General features: G+C 60.9%; 3 protein-coding genes across 12 annotated transcripts in view; 2 read left to right on the top strand and 1 right to left on the bottom strand.

Moving 5' to 3' along the window:
• Positions 1 to 349: 349 nt before the first annotated feature.
• LOC135453931 (cytoplasmic phosphatidylinositol transfer protein 1-like) lies at positions 350 to 8287 on the top strand. Of its 2 annotated transcripts, none has more exons than XM_064725488.1 (10): positions 350 to 484; positions 1620 to 1733; positions 2874 to 3022; positions 5086 to 5174; positions 5335 to 5342; positions 5888 to 5959; positions 6046 to 6141; positions 6237 to 6392; positions 6468 to 6531; positions 6973 to 7548. In XM_064725488.1, the coding sequence occupies exons 2-10, from the start codon at positions 1686 to 1688 to the stop codon at positions 7053 to 7055; spliced, it is 765 nt and encodes a 254-aa protein (XP_064581558.1). In that variant the 5' UTR covers positions 350 to 484; positions 1620 to 1685; the 3' UTR covers positions 7056 to 7548. The 2 variants fall into 2 exon arrangements, with proteins under 2 accessions (XP_064581558.1, XP_064581557.1); XM_064725487.1 differs by having other exon boundaries at positions 360 to 484; positions 7406 to 8287.
• Positions 8220 to 13328, bottom strand: MSS51 (MSS51 mitochondrial translational activator). 3 transcript variants are annotated; one of them, XM_064725481.1, is made up of 7 exons: positions 13277 to 13328; positions 10880 to 11066; positions 10443 to 10598; positions 10092 to 10216; positions 9388 to 9951; positions 8817 to 8910; positions 8221 to 8739 (listed from the first exon to the last, which is right to left on the bottom strand). In XM_064725481.1, the coding sequence occupies exons 1-7, from the start codon at positions 13299 to 13301 to the stop codon at positions 8469 to 8471; spliced, it is 1422 nt and encodes a 473-aa protein (XP_064581551.1). In that variant the 5' UTR covers positions 13302 to 13328; the 3' UTR covers positions 8221 to 8468. The 3 variants fall into 3 exon arrangements, with proteins under 3 accessions (XP_064581548.1, XP_064581551.1, XP_064581549.1); XM_064725478.1 differs by lacking the exon at positions 13277 to 13328 and having other exon boundaries at positions 8220 to 8739; positions 9388 to 10011; positions 10880 to 11746; XM_064725479.1 differs by lacking the exon at positions 13277 to 13328 and having other exon boundaries at positions 10880 to 11746.
• Positions 11685 to 18645, top strand: part of CFAP70 (cilia and flagella associated protein 70) — a 26873-nt gene continuing 19912 nt past the window's right edge. For 3 of the 7 annotated variants that reach the window (XM_064725456.1, XM_064725454.1, XM_064725455.1), the window contains exons 1-8: positions 11852 to 11951; positions 12803 to 12917; positions 15037 to 15223; positions 15518 to 15613; positions 15951 to 16030; positions 17063 to 17236; positions 17630 to 17812; positions 18208 to 18299. In XM_064725456.1, the coding sequence (XP_064581526.1) occupies positions 12867 to 12917; positions 15037 to 15223; positions 15518 to 15613; positions 15951 to 16030; positions 17063 to 17236; positions 17630 to 17812; positions 18208 to 18299 (863 nt within the window). In that variant the 5' untranslated portion in view covers positions 11852 to 11951; positions 12803 to 12866. Of the gene's footprint in view, positions 12052 to 12802; positions 12918 to 15036; positions 15224 to 15517; positions 15614 to 15950; positions 16031 to 17062; positions 17237 to 17629; positions 17813 to 18207; positions 18300 to 18645 lie in introns of all 7 variants that reach the window. The other 4 variants (XM_064725457.1, XM_064725453.1, XM_064725459.1 and 1 more) reach the window with 4 other exon arrangements.

The raw sequence follows: 18645 nt of genomic DNA, 5'->3' as shown, positions 1-18645 counted from the left end.
CAGGAGCCCCACGGGGGCATCTCCCAGCTGGGACACACGGCCGTGCTGGGGGGACTGGAGACCTCGTGGCTGCGGGAAGCACCGGTGCCAGTTTGTGCCGTGCCCCCGTGCCGGTCTGTGCCGTGCCAGAGGAGCCCTGGTGCTGGAGGGTGTCTCGGTGCCGTGCCACAATGCCGTGGTGCCGGTGTCGCTGTCACTGCGGTGCGGTGCTGGTGCCGGTCCAGGTGTGGTGCCGGTGCCGGTGTCGCTGTCACTGTGGCGCGGTGCTAGTGCAGTGCCGGTGCGGTGCCGGTCCAGGTGCGATGCGGTGCCGGTGCCGGTCCAGGTGCGGTGCGGTGACGGTGCATTCCTCCCCCTAGGGGTCGGTGTGCCGCGGCGCGGGAGGCGGTGCGGGGGGCGGCTCGCTCCTGCGCACGGCCCGGGACGGCCGGGGCACGGCGGCGGCGGCGGCGGCGGCGGAGGGAGCGGGCACCGCCGCGGGCCGGTGAGTGCGGGCAGGGGGCTCGGCCCGGGGGGGACGCGGCCGCGGGCAGCGCTGGGGAAGGGGCGGCCGAGCCCGGGGGGCTCCTCCTTTTGCGGCCGGCGGGGGCCGGTCTGAGCTGCCGGGATGGGGAGGGGAGTGCCGTGCCCTGAAGCGTTCCGGGGTGTCCCCGGGGTGTCCCCTCCCTCTGCCCGCGGCATTGGGGTTCCTGCACCTGGCACCAGCACCCAGCCCTCTGCCCCGTCAGCAGGGTGTCCCCCAGGGATGCCCCTGTAGCCTCAAACGGCTTTGCGGCCCCAGGGACACTCCTGGGTCCCCCGGTGCCCGCAAAGCTGCCCCTGTGTCCCGCTATGACCCTGTACCCCCAAGAATGTCCCTGTGTCCCCAGCTGGTAAAATCCCATGTGAGTCCCCATCTGCCCTTCCAAGGCCTGACCCCCCATCCGGGGTGACTTTCAGGAGGGCCCACATCCCCTCCCTTCTCTGTGGGGCTGGGGGGCACATCCAGGAGCCCCCCGAGCTGTCCTGATGCTCACTGTGAGCATCCCCAGCCCTGGCAGGGTGACAGCCTGGCAGTGCCATGGGTGTGGTGGGTGCTGGGGGGCAGCCCCAGGATGGTGCTGCCTGGGACGGGTGCTGGGGGAAGACTCGGGGAAGGGGATCCAGCTCCTGCCCGGGGAAGGGATGTCCTCCATCAGGGACAGGATCACCCCTCAGGACAGGGCAGTGTGGGTGCCCACAGCTGGGTCCCCAGGAGCACCGGGCAAGCCTGACCCCATCCTCGTGTCCCTACAACCCTCCTGCCACACTGGCCACCACAGCCGGGTGGGGATGTGGCACCCCGAAGGGACAGCACCCTGTTCTGGGGGGACACGTGCGCTCCGAGGGGACGCGTTTGTGTGCCCGGCAGGGACGGGGTTAAGGCCGGGAGGGTTTTGGGGTGCCGGGGTGTCCCCAGCTGGGTACACCCAGGCTGCTCCTCGCACGGGTGACCTCACGCCACTGCCATGGCAACGCTCGTGAAGTCACGGCGAGCGGGGCGGCAGCTCCGAGCCGGGGAGCGGGGCCGGCAGCGCGGGAGGCAGCGCCGCGTCCCCCCCGCTCCCCGCCCGCCCCAGCATGAGCCGTGTCCCCGGCAGCGCCCACGCCTCCGCCTGAGCCCGCGCTGCCCGCCGTGCCCGTGGCACCCCGCCCGAGGTGCCACCATGCTGGTCAAGGAGTACCGCATCTGCATGCCGCTCACCACCGAGGAGGTGAGGGGGCCAGGGGGGTGGCTGCGGGGCTCGCACCCAGGGGAGCGCTTCTGCCCTGGGAGGGACGCGGTGACCCCTGTGCTGTGCCCTCGTGGCACGGCTGGTGGCAGGGATGGGATGGGCTCGGGGTGTGCCGTGCCAGGGCCGAGCCGCGCTTTGGGGTGCAGGTGCGGAGACAGCCCGTCCTGGGCACGGTGACCTCGGGGCACAGCGCCCCACGGCAGCACCGGGCACAGCAGGACCGGGGGATGGACCAGCAGCGGGTTTGGATACCCGTGGCACGGCAGGGACCATAAACTCCATCCCTGCTCGGGCAGGGAGCCTGAATGCCATCGGCAAACAGCCCTGGCAGCACCCCTGGGCAAAGGTCTCTCCCTGGTGCCTGCTTTTTGGGGAGTGGTGCCCACCCTGGGCAGTGCTATCCTTCCTTGGAGGCACCTGGGGAAGGGCTTAATTCAGGCAGAGCTGGGTGGTAAAATCCTGCTGGCGATTGTGGTGGTGGATGGGATCTTCAGCAGAACAGTCCAAGCCTTATTGCACAGCTGCATCCCCAAACACAGATCTAGCCCTCATGGTTATATACCTGACACAGACACATCCATATATACCATATAGATCATATAATATAGACATTTCTCCCTGGCTTCCATCCCCAAACACACATCTACACCCTCATGGTTATATACCTGACACAGACACATCCAGATACATCATATAGATAATATAATATAGGCATTTCTCTCTGGATACCATCCCCAAAAACACATCTACACCCTCATGATTATATACCTGACACAGACACGTCCAGATAATAATATTATAGATAATAATCTATATCAAATATCACACAGACATTTCTCCCTGGATCCCAGGTAGTTTGCCAAGCAGAAAACCTCCAGGAATTCTGCAAGGCACTGGGAGAGCACAGGGAGAGCAGGATCCAGCCCCTGCCTGGGAGCTGGGACAGCTCAGGGACACAGGAGGTCACACAGGGTGCCCCAGGAACCCCCTGCCCTCTGCACGGCTCAGGCTCTGCCACCCCTTGCTCCGTGCCTCAGTTTCCCCTCTGGGCAGCGCGGCTCAGCCCCCGGGCGGTGCCAGCGGGGCCGGGGGCGCTGAGGGCGGGCTCTGTGCCGGCAGTACCGCGTGGGGCAGCTCTACACCATCAGCAAGCACAGCCACCAGGAGAGCGAGAAGGGCGAGGGCGTGGAGGTGGTGAAGAACGAGCCCCACGAGGACCCCGTGCACGGCCCCGGGCAGTTCACGGAGAAGCGAGTGCACCTCTCCAGGTGAGCCTGGGATGGTGCTGGGGGCACTGCAGGGGGGCATGGCAGGGGCATCCTCCAAAATCACTGGGGAACCTCTTTGCTGGGTCGTGGACAGGCTGATTCCCAGGGTTACCCCCTTTATTTCCTGGGCTCCCTCCATCATTTCCCGGGGTGCCCTCATCTCCTGGGGTGCACTGATCTTGGGGGGCTGCACCCATCTCCCAGGCACCCACCCATCTTCAAGGGCTGTGTGTGTCTCCCAGTGGGGTCCCCAGGTCCTTGCACCCATCTTTGGGTTGTGCATCCAAATTTGGGAGCTGCCATTATCTCTCAGGCTGCACCCATCTCCTGGGGTGCTCTGATCTTGGGGGGCTGCAGTGATCTTGGGGGGCTGCACCCATCCCCTGGGGTTCAATGATCTTGGGGGGCTGCACCCATCTCCCAGGCACCCACCCACGTTCAAGGGCTATGTGTGTCTCCCAGAGGGGTCCCCAAGTCCTGGGGTGCACCCATCTTTGGGGTGTGCATCCAATTTTGGGAGCTGTCCTTATCTCTCAGGGTGTACCCATCTCCTGGGATACTCTGATCTTGGGGGGCTGCACCCATCTCCCAGGCACCCACCCATCTTCAAGGGCTGTGTGTGTCTCCCAGTGGGGTCCCCAAGTCCTGGGGTGCACCCATCTTTGGGGTGTGCTTTGATTTTTGGGAGCTGCCTTTATCTCTCAGGGTGCATCCTTCTCCTGGGGTGCATTGATCTTGGGGGGCTGCACCGATCTCCTGGGGTGCTCTGATCTTGGGGGGCTGCACCCATCTCCCAGGCACCCACCCATCTTCAAGGGCTGTGTGTGTCACCCAGTGGGGTCCCCAAGTCCTTTCAACCATCTTTGGGGTGTGCATCCAAATTTGGGAGCTGCCATTATCTCTCAGGCTGCACCCATCTCCTGGGGTGCTCTGATCTTGGGGGGCTGCACCCATCTTTGGGAGCTTTGGGTGCGCCCATCCTAGGAGTTCACCCCATCTTTGGGGGGCTGCCCTCTTCTCATGGGGTGCACCCACCCCAGGACATGCACCCTCCTCCCTGGTGGGCACCTCTGGGTGCTGCTGGGTGCCTGATCGGGGCCTTGGCAGTGCCCTGGCCCCGGGGGTGTCACCGTGGGGCAGCAGCACTGTCCCCATGTCCCCTCAGCTCCTGCGGGCACGGGCTGCTCCCCACCAGGAGCTGCTGGTGTGAGACAGGTTATTTTTAGCTGCAGCACTCACGATTCCCCTCTCGCCTGAAATTTATTTATAACGCCTGAAAATTAATCAAAATCCACCTCCCGAGCCCCCCCCAGGGGGCCCGATCCTGCCGGGGGGCTGGGGGGGGACAGGAGCACCCAGGGGCTCGACCCTGGGGAGGGCAAGGGGTCCTGGGGAAGGGTGAGGGTCCAGGGTGGGGGGTGGGTGTTCCTTGGGGAGGGGTCAGGGTGTCTGGGGAGGAGCTGGGGAACCTGAGGGGCACTGGGGTGGAGATGAGGAGTTGGCACAGATCCCTGGGGGGTCCTGGTGTACAGATGAAGGTGCTGGGGAGGTGGCAGGGGTCTCTGGTGGGGGAAGGCTGGGGCACTGGGGAGGGTCCTGGGGAGGTAACAGGGTGCTGTGAGGGCAGATGATGATCCAGGGGTGTAAAGGAGGGTGCTGGGGGGGTAACAGGGGTCCTGAGGTTGTTCTGAGGTGCAGGTGAGGGTCCTTGGAGGCATCCTGGAGCGGAGCTGAGGGTGAATGGTGAGGAGCTGGGGCAGGGGTGAGGGTCCTGGGGAGGTGACAGAGGTCCCTGGGGGTGCCCTGAGGTGCATGACAGTGTTGGAATACAGATGGAGGTGCTGGGGAGGTGGCAGTGGCTCCAGGGAGAGGTGCTGGGATGCAGATGAGGGTCCTGAGGTGCAGGTGAGGGTCCCTGGGGTGCAGGTGAGGGTGCCAGGGAGCAGGTGGGGTTCCTGGGGTGGGAATGGGGATCCCAGAGCCAGGCTGTGCTTGGCAGTGCAGGGCTGGGTGGCACCAGCCATGTCCTGTTCTGAGGGGGTCTCCTGACACGGTGCCCACAGCAAACTGCCAAGCTGGGCACGGGCAGTGACCCCCCGCATCTTCTACATCACCGAGAAGGCCTGGAACTACTACCCCTACACCATCACAGGTGAGCCTGGCAGGGCGTGGGATGGGCACCCCGGGCACCCTGTCCCTGCCCACTGAGGGGGCTGCAGGAGCTGCCCCCGGCCTCACTGCTCCCTCTCTCCCCTGTGATATCACCCGGTGATGCCACCCCGTGATGCCAATGTGCCATGGTGTCCCTGCAGAGTACACGGTAAGGGGCTGGCATGGGATGAGCTGTGCCCTCCCCCAGCAGGTGGCTGGGGAGGGGGCGCTGGGGTGGCATTTTTGGGGGTGGGTGTCCTTTGGGAGGGGTATCCTTTAGGAGTGGGTGTCCATCAGGGTGGGTGTCACCATGGGGGTGGCCCTGGGGTGGGTGTCCTTAGGGCTGGGCAGCCCTCAGGGTGGGTGTCCCTTGGGGCTCAGATTTCCTTGGGGGTGGGAATCCGCTGGAGAGGGTGGCCTTGTGGTGGGGTGTTCCTTGAGGATGTGCATCCTTGGAGGTGGGTGTCCCTCAGGGCTGGGTGTCCTTTGGATGGATGGGTGCCCCTCAGGATCAGTGTCCTTGAATTGCACATCTTTTGGGGATGAGCATCCTTGGAGGTGGCTGTCCCTCAGGGCTGCGTGCCCCTCAGGATCGGTGTCCCTGGACTGCACATCTTTTGGGTGTGGGGTGTCCCTCGGGGTGGGGTGTCCCTCAAGGTGGGCGTCCCTGGGAGTGGTGTCCCTTGGAGCTCAGCTGACAGCCACTCCCTGCAGTGCTCCTTCCTGCCCAAGTTCTCCATCTACATCGAGACCAAGTACGAGGACAACTGCGGGGACAGCGAGAACGTGAGTGAGCAGTGCAGCTGAGAACTGGCAAACTCATCACCTCATGACTTGTGGTCTGTGTCACTCACCTTCTCTCCCCTCCCCAGATCTTCCACAGTGACAAAATCCTTGGTGACCACGAGGTCTCTTTCCTGGACATTGCCTTCGATGAGATCCCGGAGCGCTACTACCGCAGCCTGGAGGTACCAGGGCTGGGGACCAGGGAGCTCCTGGAGCCACTCCCTTGTCTCCTGTCCCGAGGGGGAACTCATGACCCTGATGTTCCCCATGCCCCCAGGACCCCCGTTTCTTCAGCTCGGCCAAGACGGGCCGGGGGCCGCTGCGGGAGGGCTGGCGCCAGCACACCAAGCCCATCATGTGCTCCTACAAACTGGTGAGCGTCAAGTTCGAGGTGTGGGGGCTGCAGACACGCGTGGAGCAGTTCGTGCACAAGGTGAGGGGGGCCCAAGGGGGGCTGGGGGGCACTGAGGGGGGCAGTGACAGGGTGCTGACCCCCATGGGGTTGCAGGTGATCCGGGACATCCTGCTGATCGGGCACCGGCAGGCTTTTGCCTGGGTGGACGAGTGGTGCGGTGAGTCCGAGGGGGCACACGGTGGGGAGGGGGCACACGGTGCCCGTGGAAGGAGGGGCTGCAGGGCAGACTGCTGATGCCACTCACCCCACTATAGCTCCTGCTCCTCCTCTGCCTGTGCTGCTGCCTGCACTGCCTGGGCTGCCTATGCTGCCTGCACTGCCTGCACTGCCTGCATTCCCTGCACTGCCTGCTTTGCCTGCACTCCCTGCCCTGCCTGCACTGCTTGTGCTTCCAGCTCACCCCTGCCTGCACAGGCTCCCCTGCACCCCTCGGGGAGGATGGGCAGAGGGGTCCCAGCACCCTGCCTGCGCTGCCTGCACCCCCATTCTGGCAGGGCCACACGCTGCCACGTGCGGGCACAGGGAGGGGAGCCCCAGGTTTGGTGACAGCTGGCAGTGGGTGCCAGGCCATCCCGGTGAGTGGCTCTCTGCCTTCCAGACATGTCCCTGGAAGAGGTCCGGGCCTTCGAGACTCAGATGCAAGTGGCCACAAACCAAAAGCTGGGGAGCCAGCACCCCTAAGCCCCTCTGCCTGCCGGGGACAGACACCCCGGAGCCCGCCTTGCTGCCTGGGGGTGGGTGCAGGCAGGGGGGCTTGTGCCCCCCCTGCACCCCGCAGCGGAGTGTCCCCCCTCCCAGCTGCCCTCCCTGCGTGTGCCCTGCCTGCGCTGCCTGTGTCACCTGCCCATCCCTTCCCGCCTGCTGTCTGGGCTGGCGCTGGGGAGCTGCCTGTGCTGCCCAGCATCCCCTTCCCTGCCCGTCCCCCTGTCCCCTCCTGTCCCCCAGCTCGGTGGGGAGGCGCAGGCTGCCCGGGATGAGGGGCGCCGGCGGCGGCCGTGCCGAGCGGCCCCAAGCGCGGCTGTGCTCGGCAGGGATGACCATGGAGGAGGTGCGGCGCTACGAGCAGGAGACGCAGGAGGCCACCAACGAGCTCATCGGCCTGGTGGCACCGGCCATCTCGGTCAGCGAGGTGGGGCAGCCCACGGCCACGCACTCGGCCCCTGCCAGCGCCCCCTCCACCCCCCTCAGCGACGAGGCCCCCGAGTTCCTGGCTCCCCCCAAGACTCGCCCAAGGAAGAAGTCGGCTCCGGAGACCCTGACACTGCCCGCGCTGCGGGAACGCGCTGGCGCCGAGTGACGCCGGCAGTGCCGCTCCGTGCCGGACTGTGCCAGCTCTGCCGCCCAGGTGCAGAGCCCAGGGAGGGACCCGGAGCCGCTGCCAGGGCGCTGGCAGCCCTGGGGTGTGCTGGCCTCCCTGAGCCACCGTGGGTGCCCACTCGGGTCAGTGCCAGCACTGCCACGCCAGACCCGCTGGCTGCACCAGGAGGGGACGCCAGGCCAGCGCGGGTCCCCGGCAGCGTCGGGCGATGCCGCGGGAGCTGCTTCCCTCGACTCCACCCGCCCCGGTGTCCCCAAGGGCCACCGAGGCTGGTGAGCAGTGCGGAGGTGCCAGCTGGTGCCCATTTGCCGTGGCCGGGCTGGTGGCCAGTGCCAGGCTGGAGCAGTGCCCTGCAGGGTAGGCACCAGCGTGGGGGCACAGTGAGGGTGACAGTGACAGTGACATCCATGGCTGGGGCTCCCCACTGGACCCCAAGGGGCTGCACAGCCCCATGCATGGCTGGTCCCACAGTCAGGGTCCCCTTTGCTGTCCCTCCAGAGGCCGTGGCTGCTCGAGGGGGGCTGGGGTGGGCTCAGCCCCTCGTTTTCTTTAGGGAAACAAAGGCCTTTTTGGAAATAAAGCTCGAGACACGGCAGCTGGTTGCTGATAGTGATTTATTTGGTGCTGGGGAAGGGTGCCATGCCTGTGCTGGGGTGCTGCATCCCCCAGGCCTCTACATGTGCAGTGAGGGATTTCTGGATGGTGGATCCCAGGATGTGGAGGGTCCTGGATGGGCAGCACGGCTCTGGGGGTCAGGTGGTCAGGGCAGGCAGGAATCAGCCCAGCCCTGGGGCAATGCCCCCAGCCACAGCAGCAGCACTGGGCTCTCCTCCCTGCCAGCCATCATCATCCTCCAGCTCCTCAGCCCCTGGCACAGCCTCTGCTCCCAGCAGGGCGATGTAGTGGGAGCTGCAGTAGACGGGGGGTTTGTTGGGGCTCGAGTAGACCTGCTCGGGCCGCAGGGAGGCAAAGGGGTTGCTGGCATAACCCACAACGTGCATCTCCAGCTCCACAAGGATCTGCAGGGAGGCCTTCAGCTCCTGCTCACTGCCAGAGGAGAGGACAGGCACGGTGAGAGGGTGTCTGTGCCGGCTCAGCGGGGCTGGGGGTGGGGCTGTGCTCACCTGTACACGGTGAAGAGCACGGGCAGGCGATAGTCCCGCAGCAGCAGCAGGGTGGGCAGCCAGCCCGCCAGCAGGTCTGGGCAGGCATGGAAACCTGTGGGGACACAGCCATGAGGGTTACACCTCTTTCCTATCCCACCCTGGCCCCTGGGAAAGCTGGCTCCAACTGCATCCACTCTGTGCTGGACACTCCAAGTATGCAGTGAGTTTGGCAGCCCTAAGCAAGGTGGGGTCTGGCTTCTCTCAGCATGTGGGGCACCCCAAACTCTGTGTCCTGGGCTAAGCCACAGCACTGAGACTTGAAGGGAAAGATCCATTTCACCTGCAGGTGGGTGACACAGGCAGGACAGAGTGCCTGGTGGGGAGACAAGGCAGCCATATCCCAGGGGGTGCCCCCAGCTGCCCGCTGTGCCTTGGTGCAAAGCCCTCAGTATGTCCCAGGCCAGCTTCAGGCCCAGCCACAGGTGCTGCCAGGGTGCTCAGCGTGGTCCCTGAGCCCATGTCCCTGTGGATGTCCCTATCCCTGAAGTGGGGTGTGAGGGTCCGACCCCTCCATGGCACAGGCACTCACCTGGGTGAAAGCCCACCACAAGGTCAGGAGGGGCGGCCAGCTTGGTCTCCACGTGGCTTTCCCAGAAGTCGTGGTAGAGCCCCTTGTAGCTGCTGAGATAGACTTTTCCCCGGGGTGCCAGCGTGGTCAGGGGTGGCCTCATGATGGGTCCATCCACCACATCCACCCCCACCATGACCATCTCCACGCCCTGGTGCCCCGGGAACATCCGCGTCAGCTCGTCGTAGTCCGTCAGCCGCGTGTTGAGGGTCTCCACGTGGGAAGCCCCCACCACGTGCACGGTGAGGGGCCTGGTGAGGGGGTCGATGCCGAAGAGCCGCAGTCCCAGGCCGATGGTGAGCGGCCGCGAGTGGAAGTCGGTGACCAGGCGCCGGATGGATTCCCGCAGCTCCGCGTCCTCCGGCCGCGGCTTCCCGGCGTTGGCCCACAGCAGGGTCATGTAGCGCCCGGCCACGATGGCGCCCAGCTTCTCCTCCAGCTGTTCCTGCATGGAGAACCAGTCCTCCCAGCCCTTCACGTCCCAGGCGGGTTTTGTCCAGGTGTCCGTGGGAAATGGGATGTCTCCTGGGGGGTCAGGAGGGTACAGCGGTGGTGCCACAGCCCAGGCTGCCTGTTCCACCTGTGCTGTGGGAGAATGGACACCACATCCCACCACAGGACCTGTGCAGCCCAGGATGGGGATCCCAGGGGGACACATGCCTCACCTGTGAAGATGAGCCACTCCACCAGCCGGTCCAGTGCCACCAGCTTCAGCTTCTTGCAGAACTTCTTGTGCAGCGGCCAGTTGGCGCGCTGGCACGCCACGCCACAATAGTACACATTTTGGCACCTGGGCACACAGGCAGAACGCCCAGCCATGGGGAGGGAGGGCATGATCCAGCCCACCCAGCCTGGTTCCCTGCCACCCCCTCTCAGGGCTGTGTCACTGTTCCTAGGGGTGCCCAGCGGCTGGAGGTGGGCACCAGGGTCAGACACCGCTCACTTCACCCCAGCCAGCAGGCTGGAAGTGAGGGATGGATCCATCCCTGTGCCACCAGACCATCTCCCCACCATACCTCTTGCAACGCCGGAGGCTTTTGGGGTCTGGGAGGGCATCAGGGAGCTTCTTGCACTCAACACAAAACTTGAAGGTGTCTTCCATCTTCTGGAACATGTCAAAATATGTCCGGATGCCAAAATCGCTGCCGCTCTTCCTCCCATCCATGGCAGACCTGCAGAGGGTGAGCAGAATCCAGCCTGCTGCCACAAAGGTGGGGCTCATATCCTCTGAGGCTGCCAAGACTTTTAGCTCCAGCCAGGAGCATCCTGGCCTGGGTGGGGACAGGGAGCCAGGCACTCTAGAGGGGTACACCCAGGAGCCCATCAGAGCTGGGCTGAGCCAGAAGGGTAGGGTGGGATGAGCCATGAGCGCTGCTCCAGCTGCTGGGGGCCACACGGGATGCTCTTCCCGGGGGAGGGGGTGGGGAACAGGCACCCATGGGTGCTCACTCACTTGTAGTCCTCATAGCTCTTCATGTTCAGCTTCTGCAGGATGACGTGGGACAGCCCCGGCACGTTGCGGTCCATGGCCTGGAAGCCCAGCGAGTCCACGTCTGGAGCCCTCGCCGCTGGCTCCTCCGCGGCCTTCTTGGAGCGGCCGGTTTTGGGGGCAGCGCCTGCGTTTGGCTGGGCCGGGGTGGCTGCAGGAGAGAGAGGTGCAGGCGAGGAGGCCGCTCCGGGGGTCCCGGGGTGCTGCCGGGGTCCCCCGCGCCGCCCGTGGCCCCCACGGCGCCTCCCGCCCGCCATCACGCTCCTGTCCCGGCAGGAGATCCCGGGCAGTCCCGGCGCCCGCCCCGTCCCGTCCCGCGGCGGGGCTCAAATGTCAGCCCCCGGGAGCCGGCGGTGCAGACGGCCGCGGCCCCTCGGAATCAGATAGCGGAGCTATTCTGGGCATCCCCTCCCCGGGAACGGGCCAACCCGCTCCGGGGGTCCGGCTCCCGCCCCAAAAGCCGCGCTGGTGGCAGTGGAGTGCCCCAAAACCCTGTAGCGTCGCACACTAGGAATCTGCGGGGAGCTCGGAGGGCTGCCCCAACCCCTGGGACCCTTTTGTGACCATAGGGACACAAAGTCATTGCTCCATTTCACCCGCCATAGCGACCCCACCCCAGCCCAGCCCGTCCCAGCGCCTCAGGGCCCCCAGCGGGGTGTGAGGGAGTGCCTGGGTGGGCACCACGGCCTGTGCCAGCCGGGGCAGAGGCCGGCAGTAGGCTCTGGGATACAGAGCCGGGCACAACAGGCTGCAGAGGGGGACACGGTGGCCGTAGAGCACCGCCCGCTCACACGGGACGGCGCGGGGGGACCCGGCCACACCGGGGACTGATCAGGGCTGCCCACACCCATCATGGCGGCGGCCGCGGCCTCACGGGCACGCCCCCAACACGCGGGGCTGGGCCGGGGTCCCGCGAGGTTTCGGGGACCTGCGGGAGCCGCCGCGTCGCTGTGGTGACGGGACGCGAGCCCTCCGCCGAGTCGGGCAAGCCGCAGGTTCGAGCCCCGGCGCCTCACGGTGCCCCGGCTGGCTCCCGGTGAGGGGCTGCAGGATCCGCCCGGGGTGGGAGAGCCTCCAGAGCTGTGGGTGAGGGGCTGCAGGACCGTTCTGGGGCTGGAGAGCTTCCAGGCCCGTGGGTGAGGAGCCCTCGAATCAGCAGAGCACCTAGACCCGGGGCTCGGGGGTTGTAGGTGCACCACAGGTCGGGAAAACCCCAAGGAACGTCGGTGAGGGGCTGCAGGACCGTTCTGGGGCAGGAGAACCGACAGGCCCAGGGATGAGGGGCTGCTGCAGACCCCTGGGTTGGTGAGGGGCTGTAGGACCGTTCTGGGGCAGGAGAACCGCCAGGCCCGTGGGTGAGTTGTTGCAGGACACACCAGGGTGAGAGGAGCCCCGAGCCCATTAATGCTGCCCTGAGGGGGCTGCCAGGCCCTGTGGGTGTGAGGTAAGTGGGCTGTGGGGTCCCTGGGGAGCCCTGAGTGTTTCACAAACCTGAGGAGAGGAAGGAGCCATGTCCCCACAGCATTTGGGAGCTGTGAGGGGACAGCTGGTGGCTTTGGCCTATGGGGTCACCATTAACATAAAAAGGGAGTAAAAGAGAGCCAGGGATGTACTGGGAGCCGAGAGCAGCCTGGCACAACAAACCTTTCCTGGGAGCAGCAGCTGGGTGAAGCTTACAGAGATGGATAATTTTCACATTACATTTTTCCCAGTCCTCCCCCTGCACCTCGTGAGAGATTCGTCACTGCCAAAGCTCTGCACATTCAATGGTGTTTTGACAGCCAAGCCCTGAATAGCGCTTGCAGCCCGCACTGCTGTGTCCTGCAGAGGTATCTGGGAGAGGAATGGAGCAGTTTCATGTTTCTTTCCTCATTCTTTCTCCTGCAGAGCCGAGGAGGTCCCTGCGGGGCTGACTGGTGGGAAGGAGCCTGCTGCTGCAGCTCTTCCCAGTATGTCACAGCCAATACCAGTACAGATCACGGTCGTGAGTGCACAGGACCTGGTAAAGTTCTGAAAAGATCTCTACTCATTTAATAAACAAGGCCAGAGCAATTCTGTGTGCACAGGGATCCCCTGTGAGAGCAGGCAGGGGGTGATAAGGCTAAAGGAAGGAGTGGTGGGAGTATCAGAGGTTCAGCAATGTCACACTGTTGCTTCCTCCTCCCTGCTGAGGAGTTCACACCGAGGAAAAATCTTGTGAGGCAGATAAATTGGGGAACACACTTCCCTAGCAGCAGGCCAGAGATACTGGGGTGAAATGCACCTCTCTGCCTCCTCTAACTATATGGAAATGGCAGGTTTTTAAAGCAGAACACAGCAAAAATGTGATCAGTGAGACAAAAACCTGTGGAAGGACCTCACCTTGGGTGTAAAGCCAGATTTTCATCCCAGCTCCAGCTGTTTAAATCATATTGAAAGCAATAGGGTGGCTCTGGTTTTAAAAAGGCAGTGGATCCAGTTCAAGGCTATGAGCTGGTGCCAATCAAACCACCACTGCTGTGATTTCCATGTGATGCACCCAGCTGTCCTTAAAGTCTTCCAGAGGAACTGGCATTTGGGAGGGAATGTGGAGGAGAAGCTCAGCTCCTGCTGCAAGCAGAAAAAATGCAAATCCCTGCTTCTGCTGCAGCAGCAGACAGAAAAAGCAATCCAAAAGCACCTGCTTGAGGCTTTCACATTGTAGTATTGAAGTACCTCTTACACTGATGGATTCGGCAAACAGCAGCTTAGGTGAGGTGTGAGGTGAGAGGAGGATAAACAATGCTGGGGAGAACAGACTGCTGGATTGATTGCATCTGGAATGTTGCTTTGTGCTTCTGATTGCTCCACCGTGAGAAAGGGCTGTACAAAAGGGAGGGGGGGGTTACAAAAGGGCAATAATCACAGCAACAGGATGAAAAAAAACCCGGCTGTAAGAATGTGGAATCCACTTCTGGCTATAAGTGTGGAATCTGCTTAATTAGAGGCAATGTAGAGAAGGATGAGAGAGGAGTCTGGGATAATTAATGGTACAGGGAAAGGTTAATTGGATTCTTCTGTTTAGCCATTCATGGGATGTATGCTCAAGGAGACAGTGAGAAGGGCTGAAAATTAAAACCAAGTGAAAGAGATCTCTTTTTGTGCAAGAACCAGCATGGAACTAATTACCCCAGTGACAGGGAGAGAGGGAGCTGAGGGCGGGTTAGGCATCCCTGTGGCCCAGCACTAAGGAAAAGCTGGGTTTGGGTACAATGGCCCCTGTGTTCAGCCACTTCTCTGTGGATTGAGAGCTAAACTGTGTTTGTGCTGCAGGGAGCCCTTTGGTACCTTCCTGTGCTGTGGGGGTGCCCAGTGCTGCCCCTGTGGGTCCCCAGTGCCATGTGCTGTCCCCTCACTGTCCCTCTCCAGCCCTGTTGGAGCCCCTCTGTTTAGACATTTGAAATTCAAAGTAAAATCTGAATCTCCTCATCTCTCATTAAAGCAAGTGGTATGAAGGTGGTGTAACAACAAATTGCAGAGCTCCCTAAGAGCTTGCTGGAGCCCTTCCTTTGATTTCACAGAATCATGTAGGTTGGAAAAGGCTTCTGAGACCATCAAGTCCAACCTTTAACCCAGCACTGCCAAGGACACCACTAAAGCATGTTCCCAAGTGCCACATGCACTGTCTTTTGAACACTTGCAGGGATGGGAACTCTCCCACTTCCCTGAGGAACCTGTGCCAGTGCCTGACCACCCTTACAGTGAATAAATTTCCCCTAATATCCAACCCAAACCTCCCCTGGCACAACTCAAGGCTGCTTTCTCTTGTCCATTTCAGGACATTTTGCACCACACGACATCCACAGGTGTCCTGTGAGCCCATCCCTGTAGCTCAGGAGCTGCTTTCTTAGGAGACAGCAAAGGTCTCAAGCTTCCTTTGGAAGTACAAAAATATCAGTGGAGTATTTTGGGATTTGTTTTAGATGTGTCTTTCCTGAGGTGCAGCCTGAACCTCTCTATCTCCCTTGCCACAGCTCCTGATAATCTTTGGGGCATCACAGCATGGTGAAAGAGGAAATTTCCCTCCTGCTGCCAGAGGAACTCTGATGCTGGGATGCTGCTGCAGAGCCAGCTGCTCTCTGAGCTCTCTTTTTTTTTGACAGAAAACTCTCAAAAGCAGCTTGGCTTATACGCTGGTGCGTGTGGAGTACAACGGAGCAGTGCTGGGAGACTCCTCCAAGACTCATGTGCTGCCAGATGGGACAGCAGAGTACGACTTCAGCAGCAGCTTTGAGTACAGCCCCGAGGGGCCCAACTCCTTGGACATCCTGGTGCAGAAACCAGTGCTCTGTAAGTAGCTGCTGCCAGATCTCCCACCTTGGAGCTGGGTGCTGTGGCTGCAGGAGTCACTGGTTCAGGAATAGCACTTCAGCAGCAGTGGTGGGAGGCTCTCAGCACTTCTTGTCCATCTCTGCCAGCTGGAAGAATCCCCTTTCATGTTGGCCCGTGCTCCTTTGGCTTTGCTGTGCTTGTCAGCCTTGGGAGGTGAAGAGGAGCTGGTGCCAGAGCTCGCACAGACCTTCCTTGGTGCCTGACCTGCTGCTCCAAGGAATTCTGCCAGCTCCTCTCTTTTTATCTCCCTAGTGACACTGCTAGAAGTGACATCAAAGGACAAGAAAAAACCAGACAAAATCACTCCTCTTGCCCAAGCTGTGGTGGACCTTCTGCCTCTGCTGCAAGGTACAGCATTGAGTTTTACAGCCTCCATGACCACTCCTTGCTCCCTGGCACCTTCTGATCTCTGCTTATGGACCCCTGACTACAATTTATCTCCTTTGGACAAAGTAACCTTCATAGCTCTGCAAAATCTGACCCAGGGGGAGAGAGAGTAGCTCAGCATTCAGAATTTATTCAGAATGAAATCAAAATTCAGAACCATGGTTTTGCCTCATGTAAGGTGTTCCTGCCCATGGCAGGGGGCTGGAACAAGGTGATCTTTAAGGTCCCTTCCAATCCAGACTGTGATTCTTTGCAGAGGGTCTCACTTGAGGCTGTTCTCATTCCTGTTTCTTCCCAGGAGCGCGTTCACTGAAGGTCTTAGCTCCTTTGTATGCAGTGCCTGCCTCCCCATCAGCGAAGCTTTGCCCTGAGGCCACGGTATGTGGAATTTGGAACTGTTCCTTCCCTCATTCAGCTCTCTGCTGCTTTTTAATGGGAGGGAGAGCATGACTCAGCTGCCTGGCTCATCACGGATGTGGTACAGCCCTATATGTTACAGGCTTGGAGGCCTTTCCCGCTCCCTCTGACGTCTGTCCCTGCTTCCCTCTGATAGGTGAGGTCGTGCTGGGAAATGTTAATGTGTGCAGCTACTCAATTGCTCTGCAAAAAATAACAAAGATGGAAAGCACAGTGCTGAAAACCCCCCAAAAGGCAGCGGCAGGGTCACCTGCCCAGCTCTATTAGCCTTCCTTTCTGCAAATAAATGCCTGAGTCCATTATTGTACAAACTCTGACTGCCTTTCCTGCAAGGTCCTTATTCATTCAGCAGGTTGCAAAGTACCCAGTGACTAAAATAAGGAATGAAGCATGAGGCTGGGAAAATGTGTCCAATTTTGCTGCTGAGCCTGCCTGCAGTGAGCACCGGGAGCAAACTGGAGGGGTGGATATCCCATTAACAGCTCTGTGTTTAAGAGGAGTTCACAGTGAGCAAGGTGGGGGGGCACTCATTAGGGAGGACAGGTAATAAATGCTGACCAGCTGGTTTTCCCTCACACACCATCCATCCAGGGCTGGGACAGGTAATTAAAGGCTGCACACAGAGCATGGAGATAGGGCAGAGGCAAAGCTGTGGCTCTCTGAATCACCAGGGGAAAAGCATCATTTTCCACCCTTGATGTTCTTACTCTGTGGCTCCTTTCATGAGACCCTGCCTCTTTCCCCACAGCTTATTTTGTGAGACCCTTGGGGCATGTGCCATACCTCGGCCAGGCTGTGATTTAAACAAACAAACACCACAATTGAGCCAAATTGGTCCTGAGATTCCTTTCCTGTGCTGGGCTGTTTTCTTTTACATTGAAGATGAGGCACAAGATAACATTATATGCTCTGGCCTTGGGTTTCTGCTTGCTTCTCCCTAAGAGCAGGCAAGCTATAATTGTTTACTGGCTTGATTTTATCTTTGTCTCACAGGCTGGCCTTGAAGTGATAGTGAGCACCAGAGAGCTCCTGCTCTCTGCCACCGACTTCTCAAGTGGGAACCTCCTGAGTGTCACTGTGGAGGCAGCTTATTCTGTTCCTGATGCCTTTACTGCTGACAGCCAGCAAAACTACATGGTTTGCTTGCAAATGCCAGCAGCTGCTGAGGTGAGAATGGCCCAGGCACAGTGACAGGGGGTTTGGCTGGGTTTGGGTTCTTCTCCCACCCCATGGAACAAGTGTCCAGGCACGTGGGGTGCACAGCTTCCGTGCTTGTGCACCAGCAGCCTTTGTTGGGAGGTCTCAGAGTCTCTGTGGCGTGATGTGTTTCTTTAACACAAACAAAGGTCTGTTTGGAAAGATTTGGATTCAAACTGGCAGGGTTTTTTTCCACGTGGCTCTTTATTTTTATTCCATTCTTTGTGTGCGTGCGGTGGAGTGCATTTTCCAAGCCAGGCACCCTGTACTGTTGCTTTGCTTTGTTATCCCAGCTTGGAGCAGCTGGCTCTTGCTCCTGCTCCTGTTAGAAATGCAAATCCTTTTTTTCTCCTGTGTCTCTAGAAAGAATTGCCATTGCTCTTCAAGAATGGCCTCCTGAAGGCTGGTGGTGAAAAAGAACCATTTCCCCGGCCCAAAAACTGGCCTGTTGGCCCCATCCTGGCCCCTAATGCTCTGAACATACCTGACTCCTTCATTGTTGGTGGGCCCTATGAGGATGAGGATGGAGACCTCAACAAAAGTGAGGTGAGGAAGGACTGGCAAGTTTAGGAGAGAACCAGGAGGGATGGAGAGACTTGGTATGAGAGGGAGGTGGGTGGTCACTGTGCAGTGTCCAGCACAGAGGTGGTTCTCCTGGGGCAGCAGACATGCTGGCTCACTGCTGGAGACATCCCAAGGGAGAATGTGGCAGGTCTGGTCCCAGCAAACACCCACACTGAGCTGGGTTATCTCCAGTGAGGCAGGCACTTAGCACTGATGCTGTCTGCAGGAAAGGCTGTCAGCCTCTCTGCAGGGCTGGCCTGCCTTTGGGCACTTGGGCACCTCTGTGTGACTCACATTCTCTCCTGGGGACGCTTCTGAGGATGATGCAGGCTGGGGAGTTTGCTGTGCTGGCTTTGACTGCACGCTGTTTCCCACAGGACAAGGAGTTCAGGACCCAGGCGGAGAGCTCCAGGAGGGTCGTGTGGGACATGGAGACACGCTGTTTCCTGGATGCTGATGCTGTGGCCGTGTAAGGGACCTGAGCAACCCAGCCCAGAACATGCTCAGAGTGACCTGAGGCAAGGGGCTGCCACATGCAGCTGCTCTTGGACCACTTAGGGGTCAAACTGTGGCTCTGCCCCACCTGCCATGGCTGCTGTGGCTGTCTCTTGGCCACAAGCATTCACCTGAGCAAGGGCACAGCTCTTGAAGTGCCTTGAACTGCTGGCAGCAGCTTTGTTCTGCTGTGCTGGGAAAAGATGGATTGTCTGGAGCTGCTATCTCCAGGCCACAAATGCTCTCTCCTGCTGCCAGCAGCTGGGGCTGGGGGCTGGCGCCTGCATAGCTTGAAGGAAGGGGCAGCAGTTATAGTGAGC

Source organism: Zonotrichia leucophrys, chromosome 14 (genome assembly GCF_028769735.1).
Source record: "Zonotrichia leucophrys gambelii isolate GWCS_2022_RI chromosome 14, RI_Zleu_2.0, whole genome shotgun sequence".
Classification (NCBI taxonomy): domain Eukaryota; kingdom Metazoa; phylum Chordata; class Aves; order Passeriformes; family Passerellidae; genus Zonotrichia; species Zonotrichia leucophrys.
Note: the sequence above shows the minus strand (reverse complement) of the source record. Positions and strands in the feature narration are given on the sequence as shown.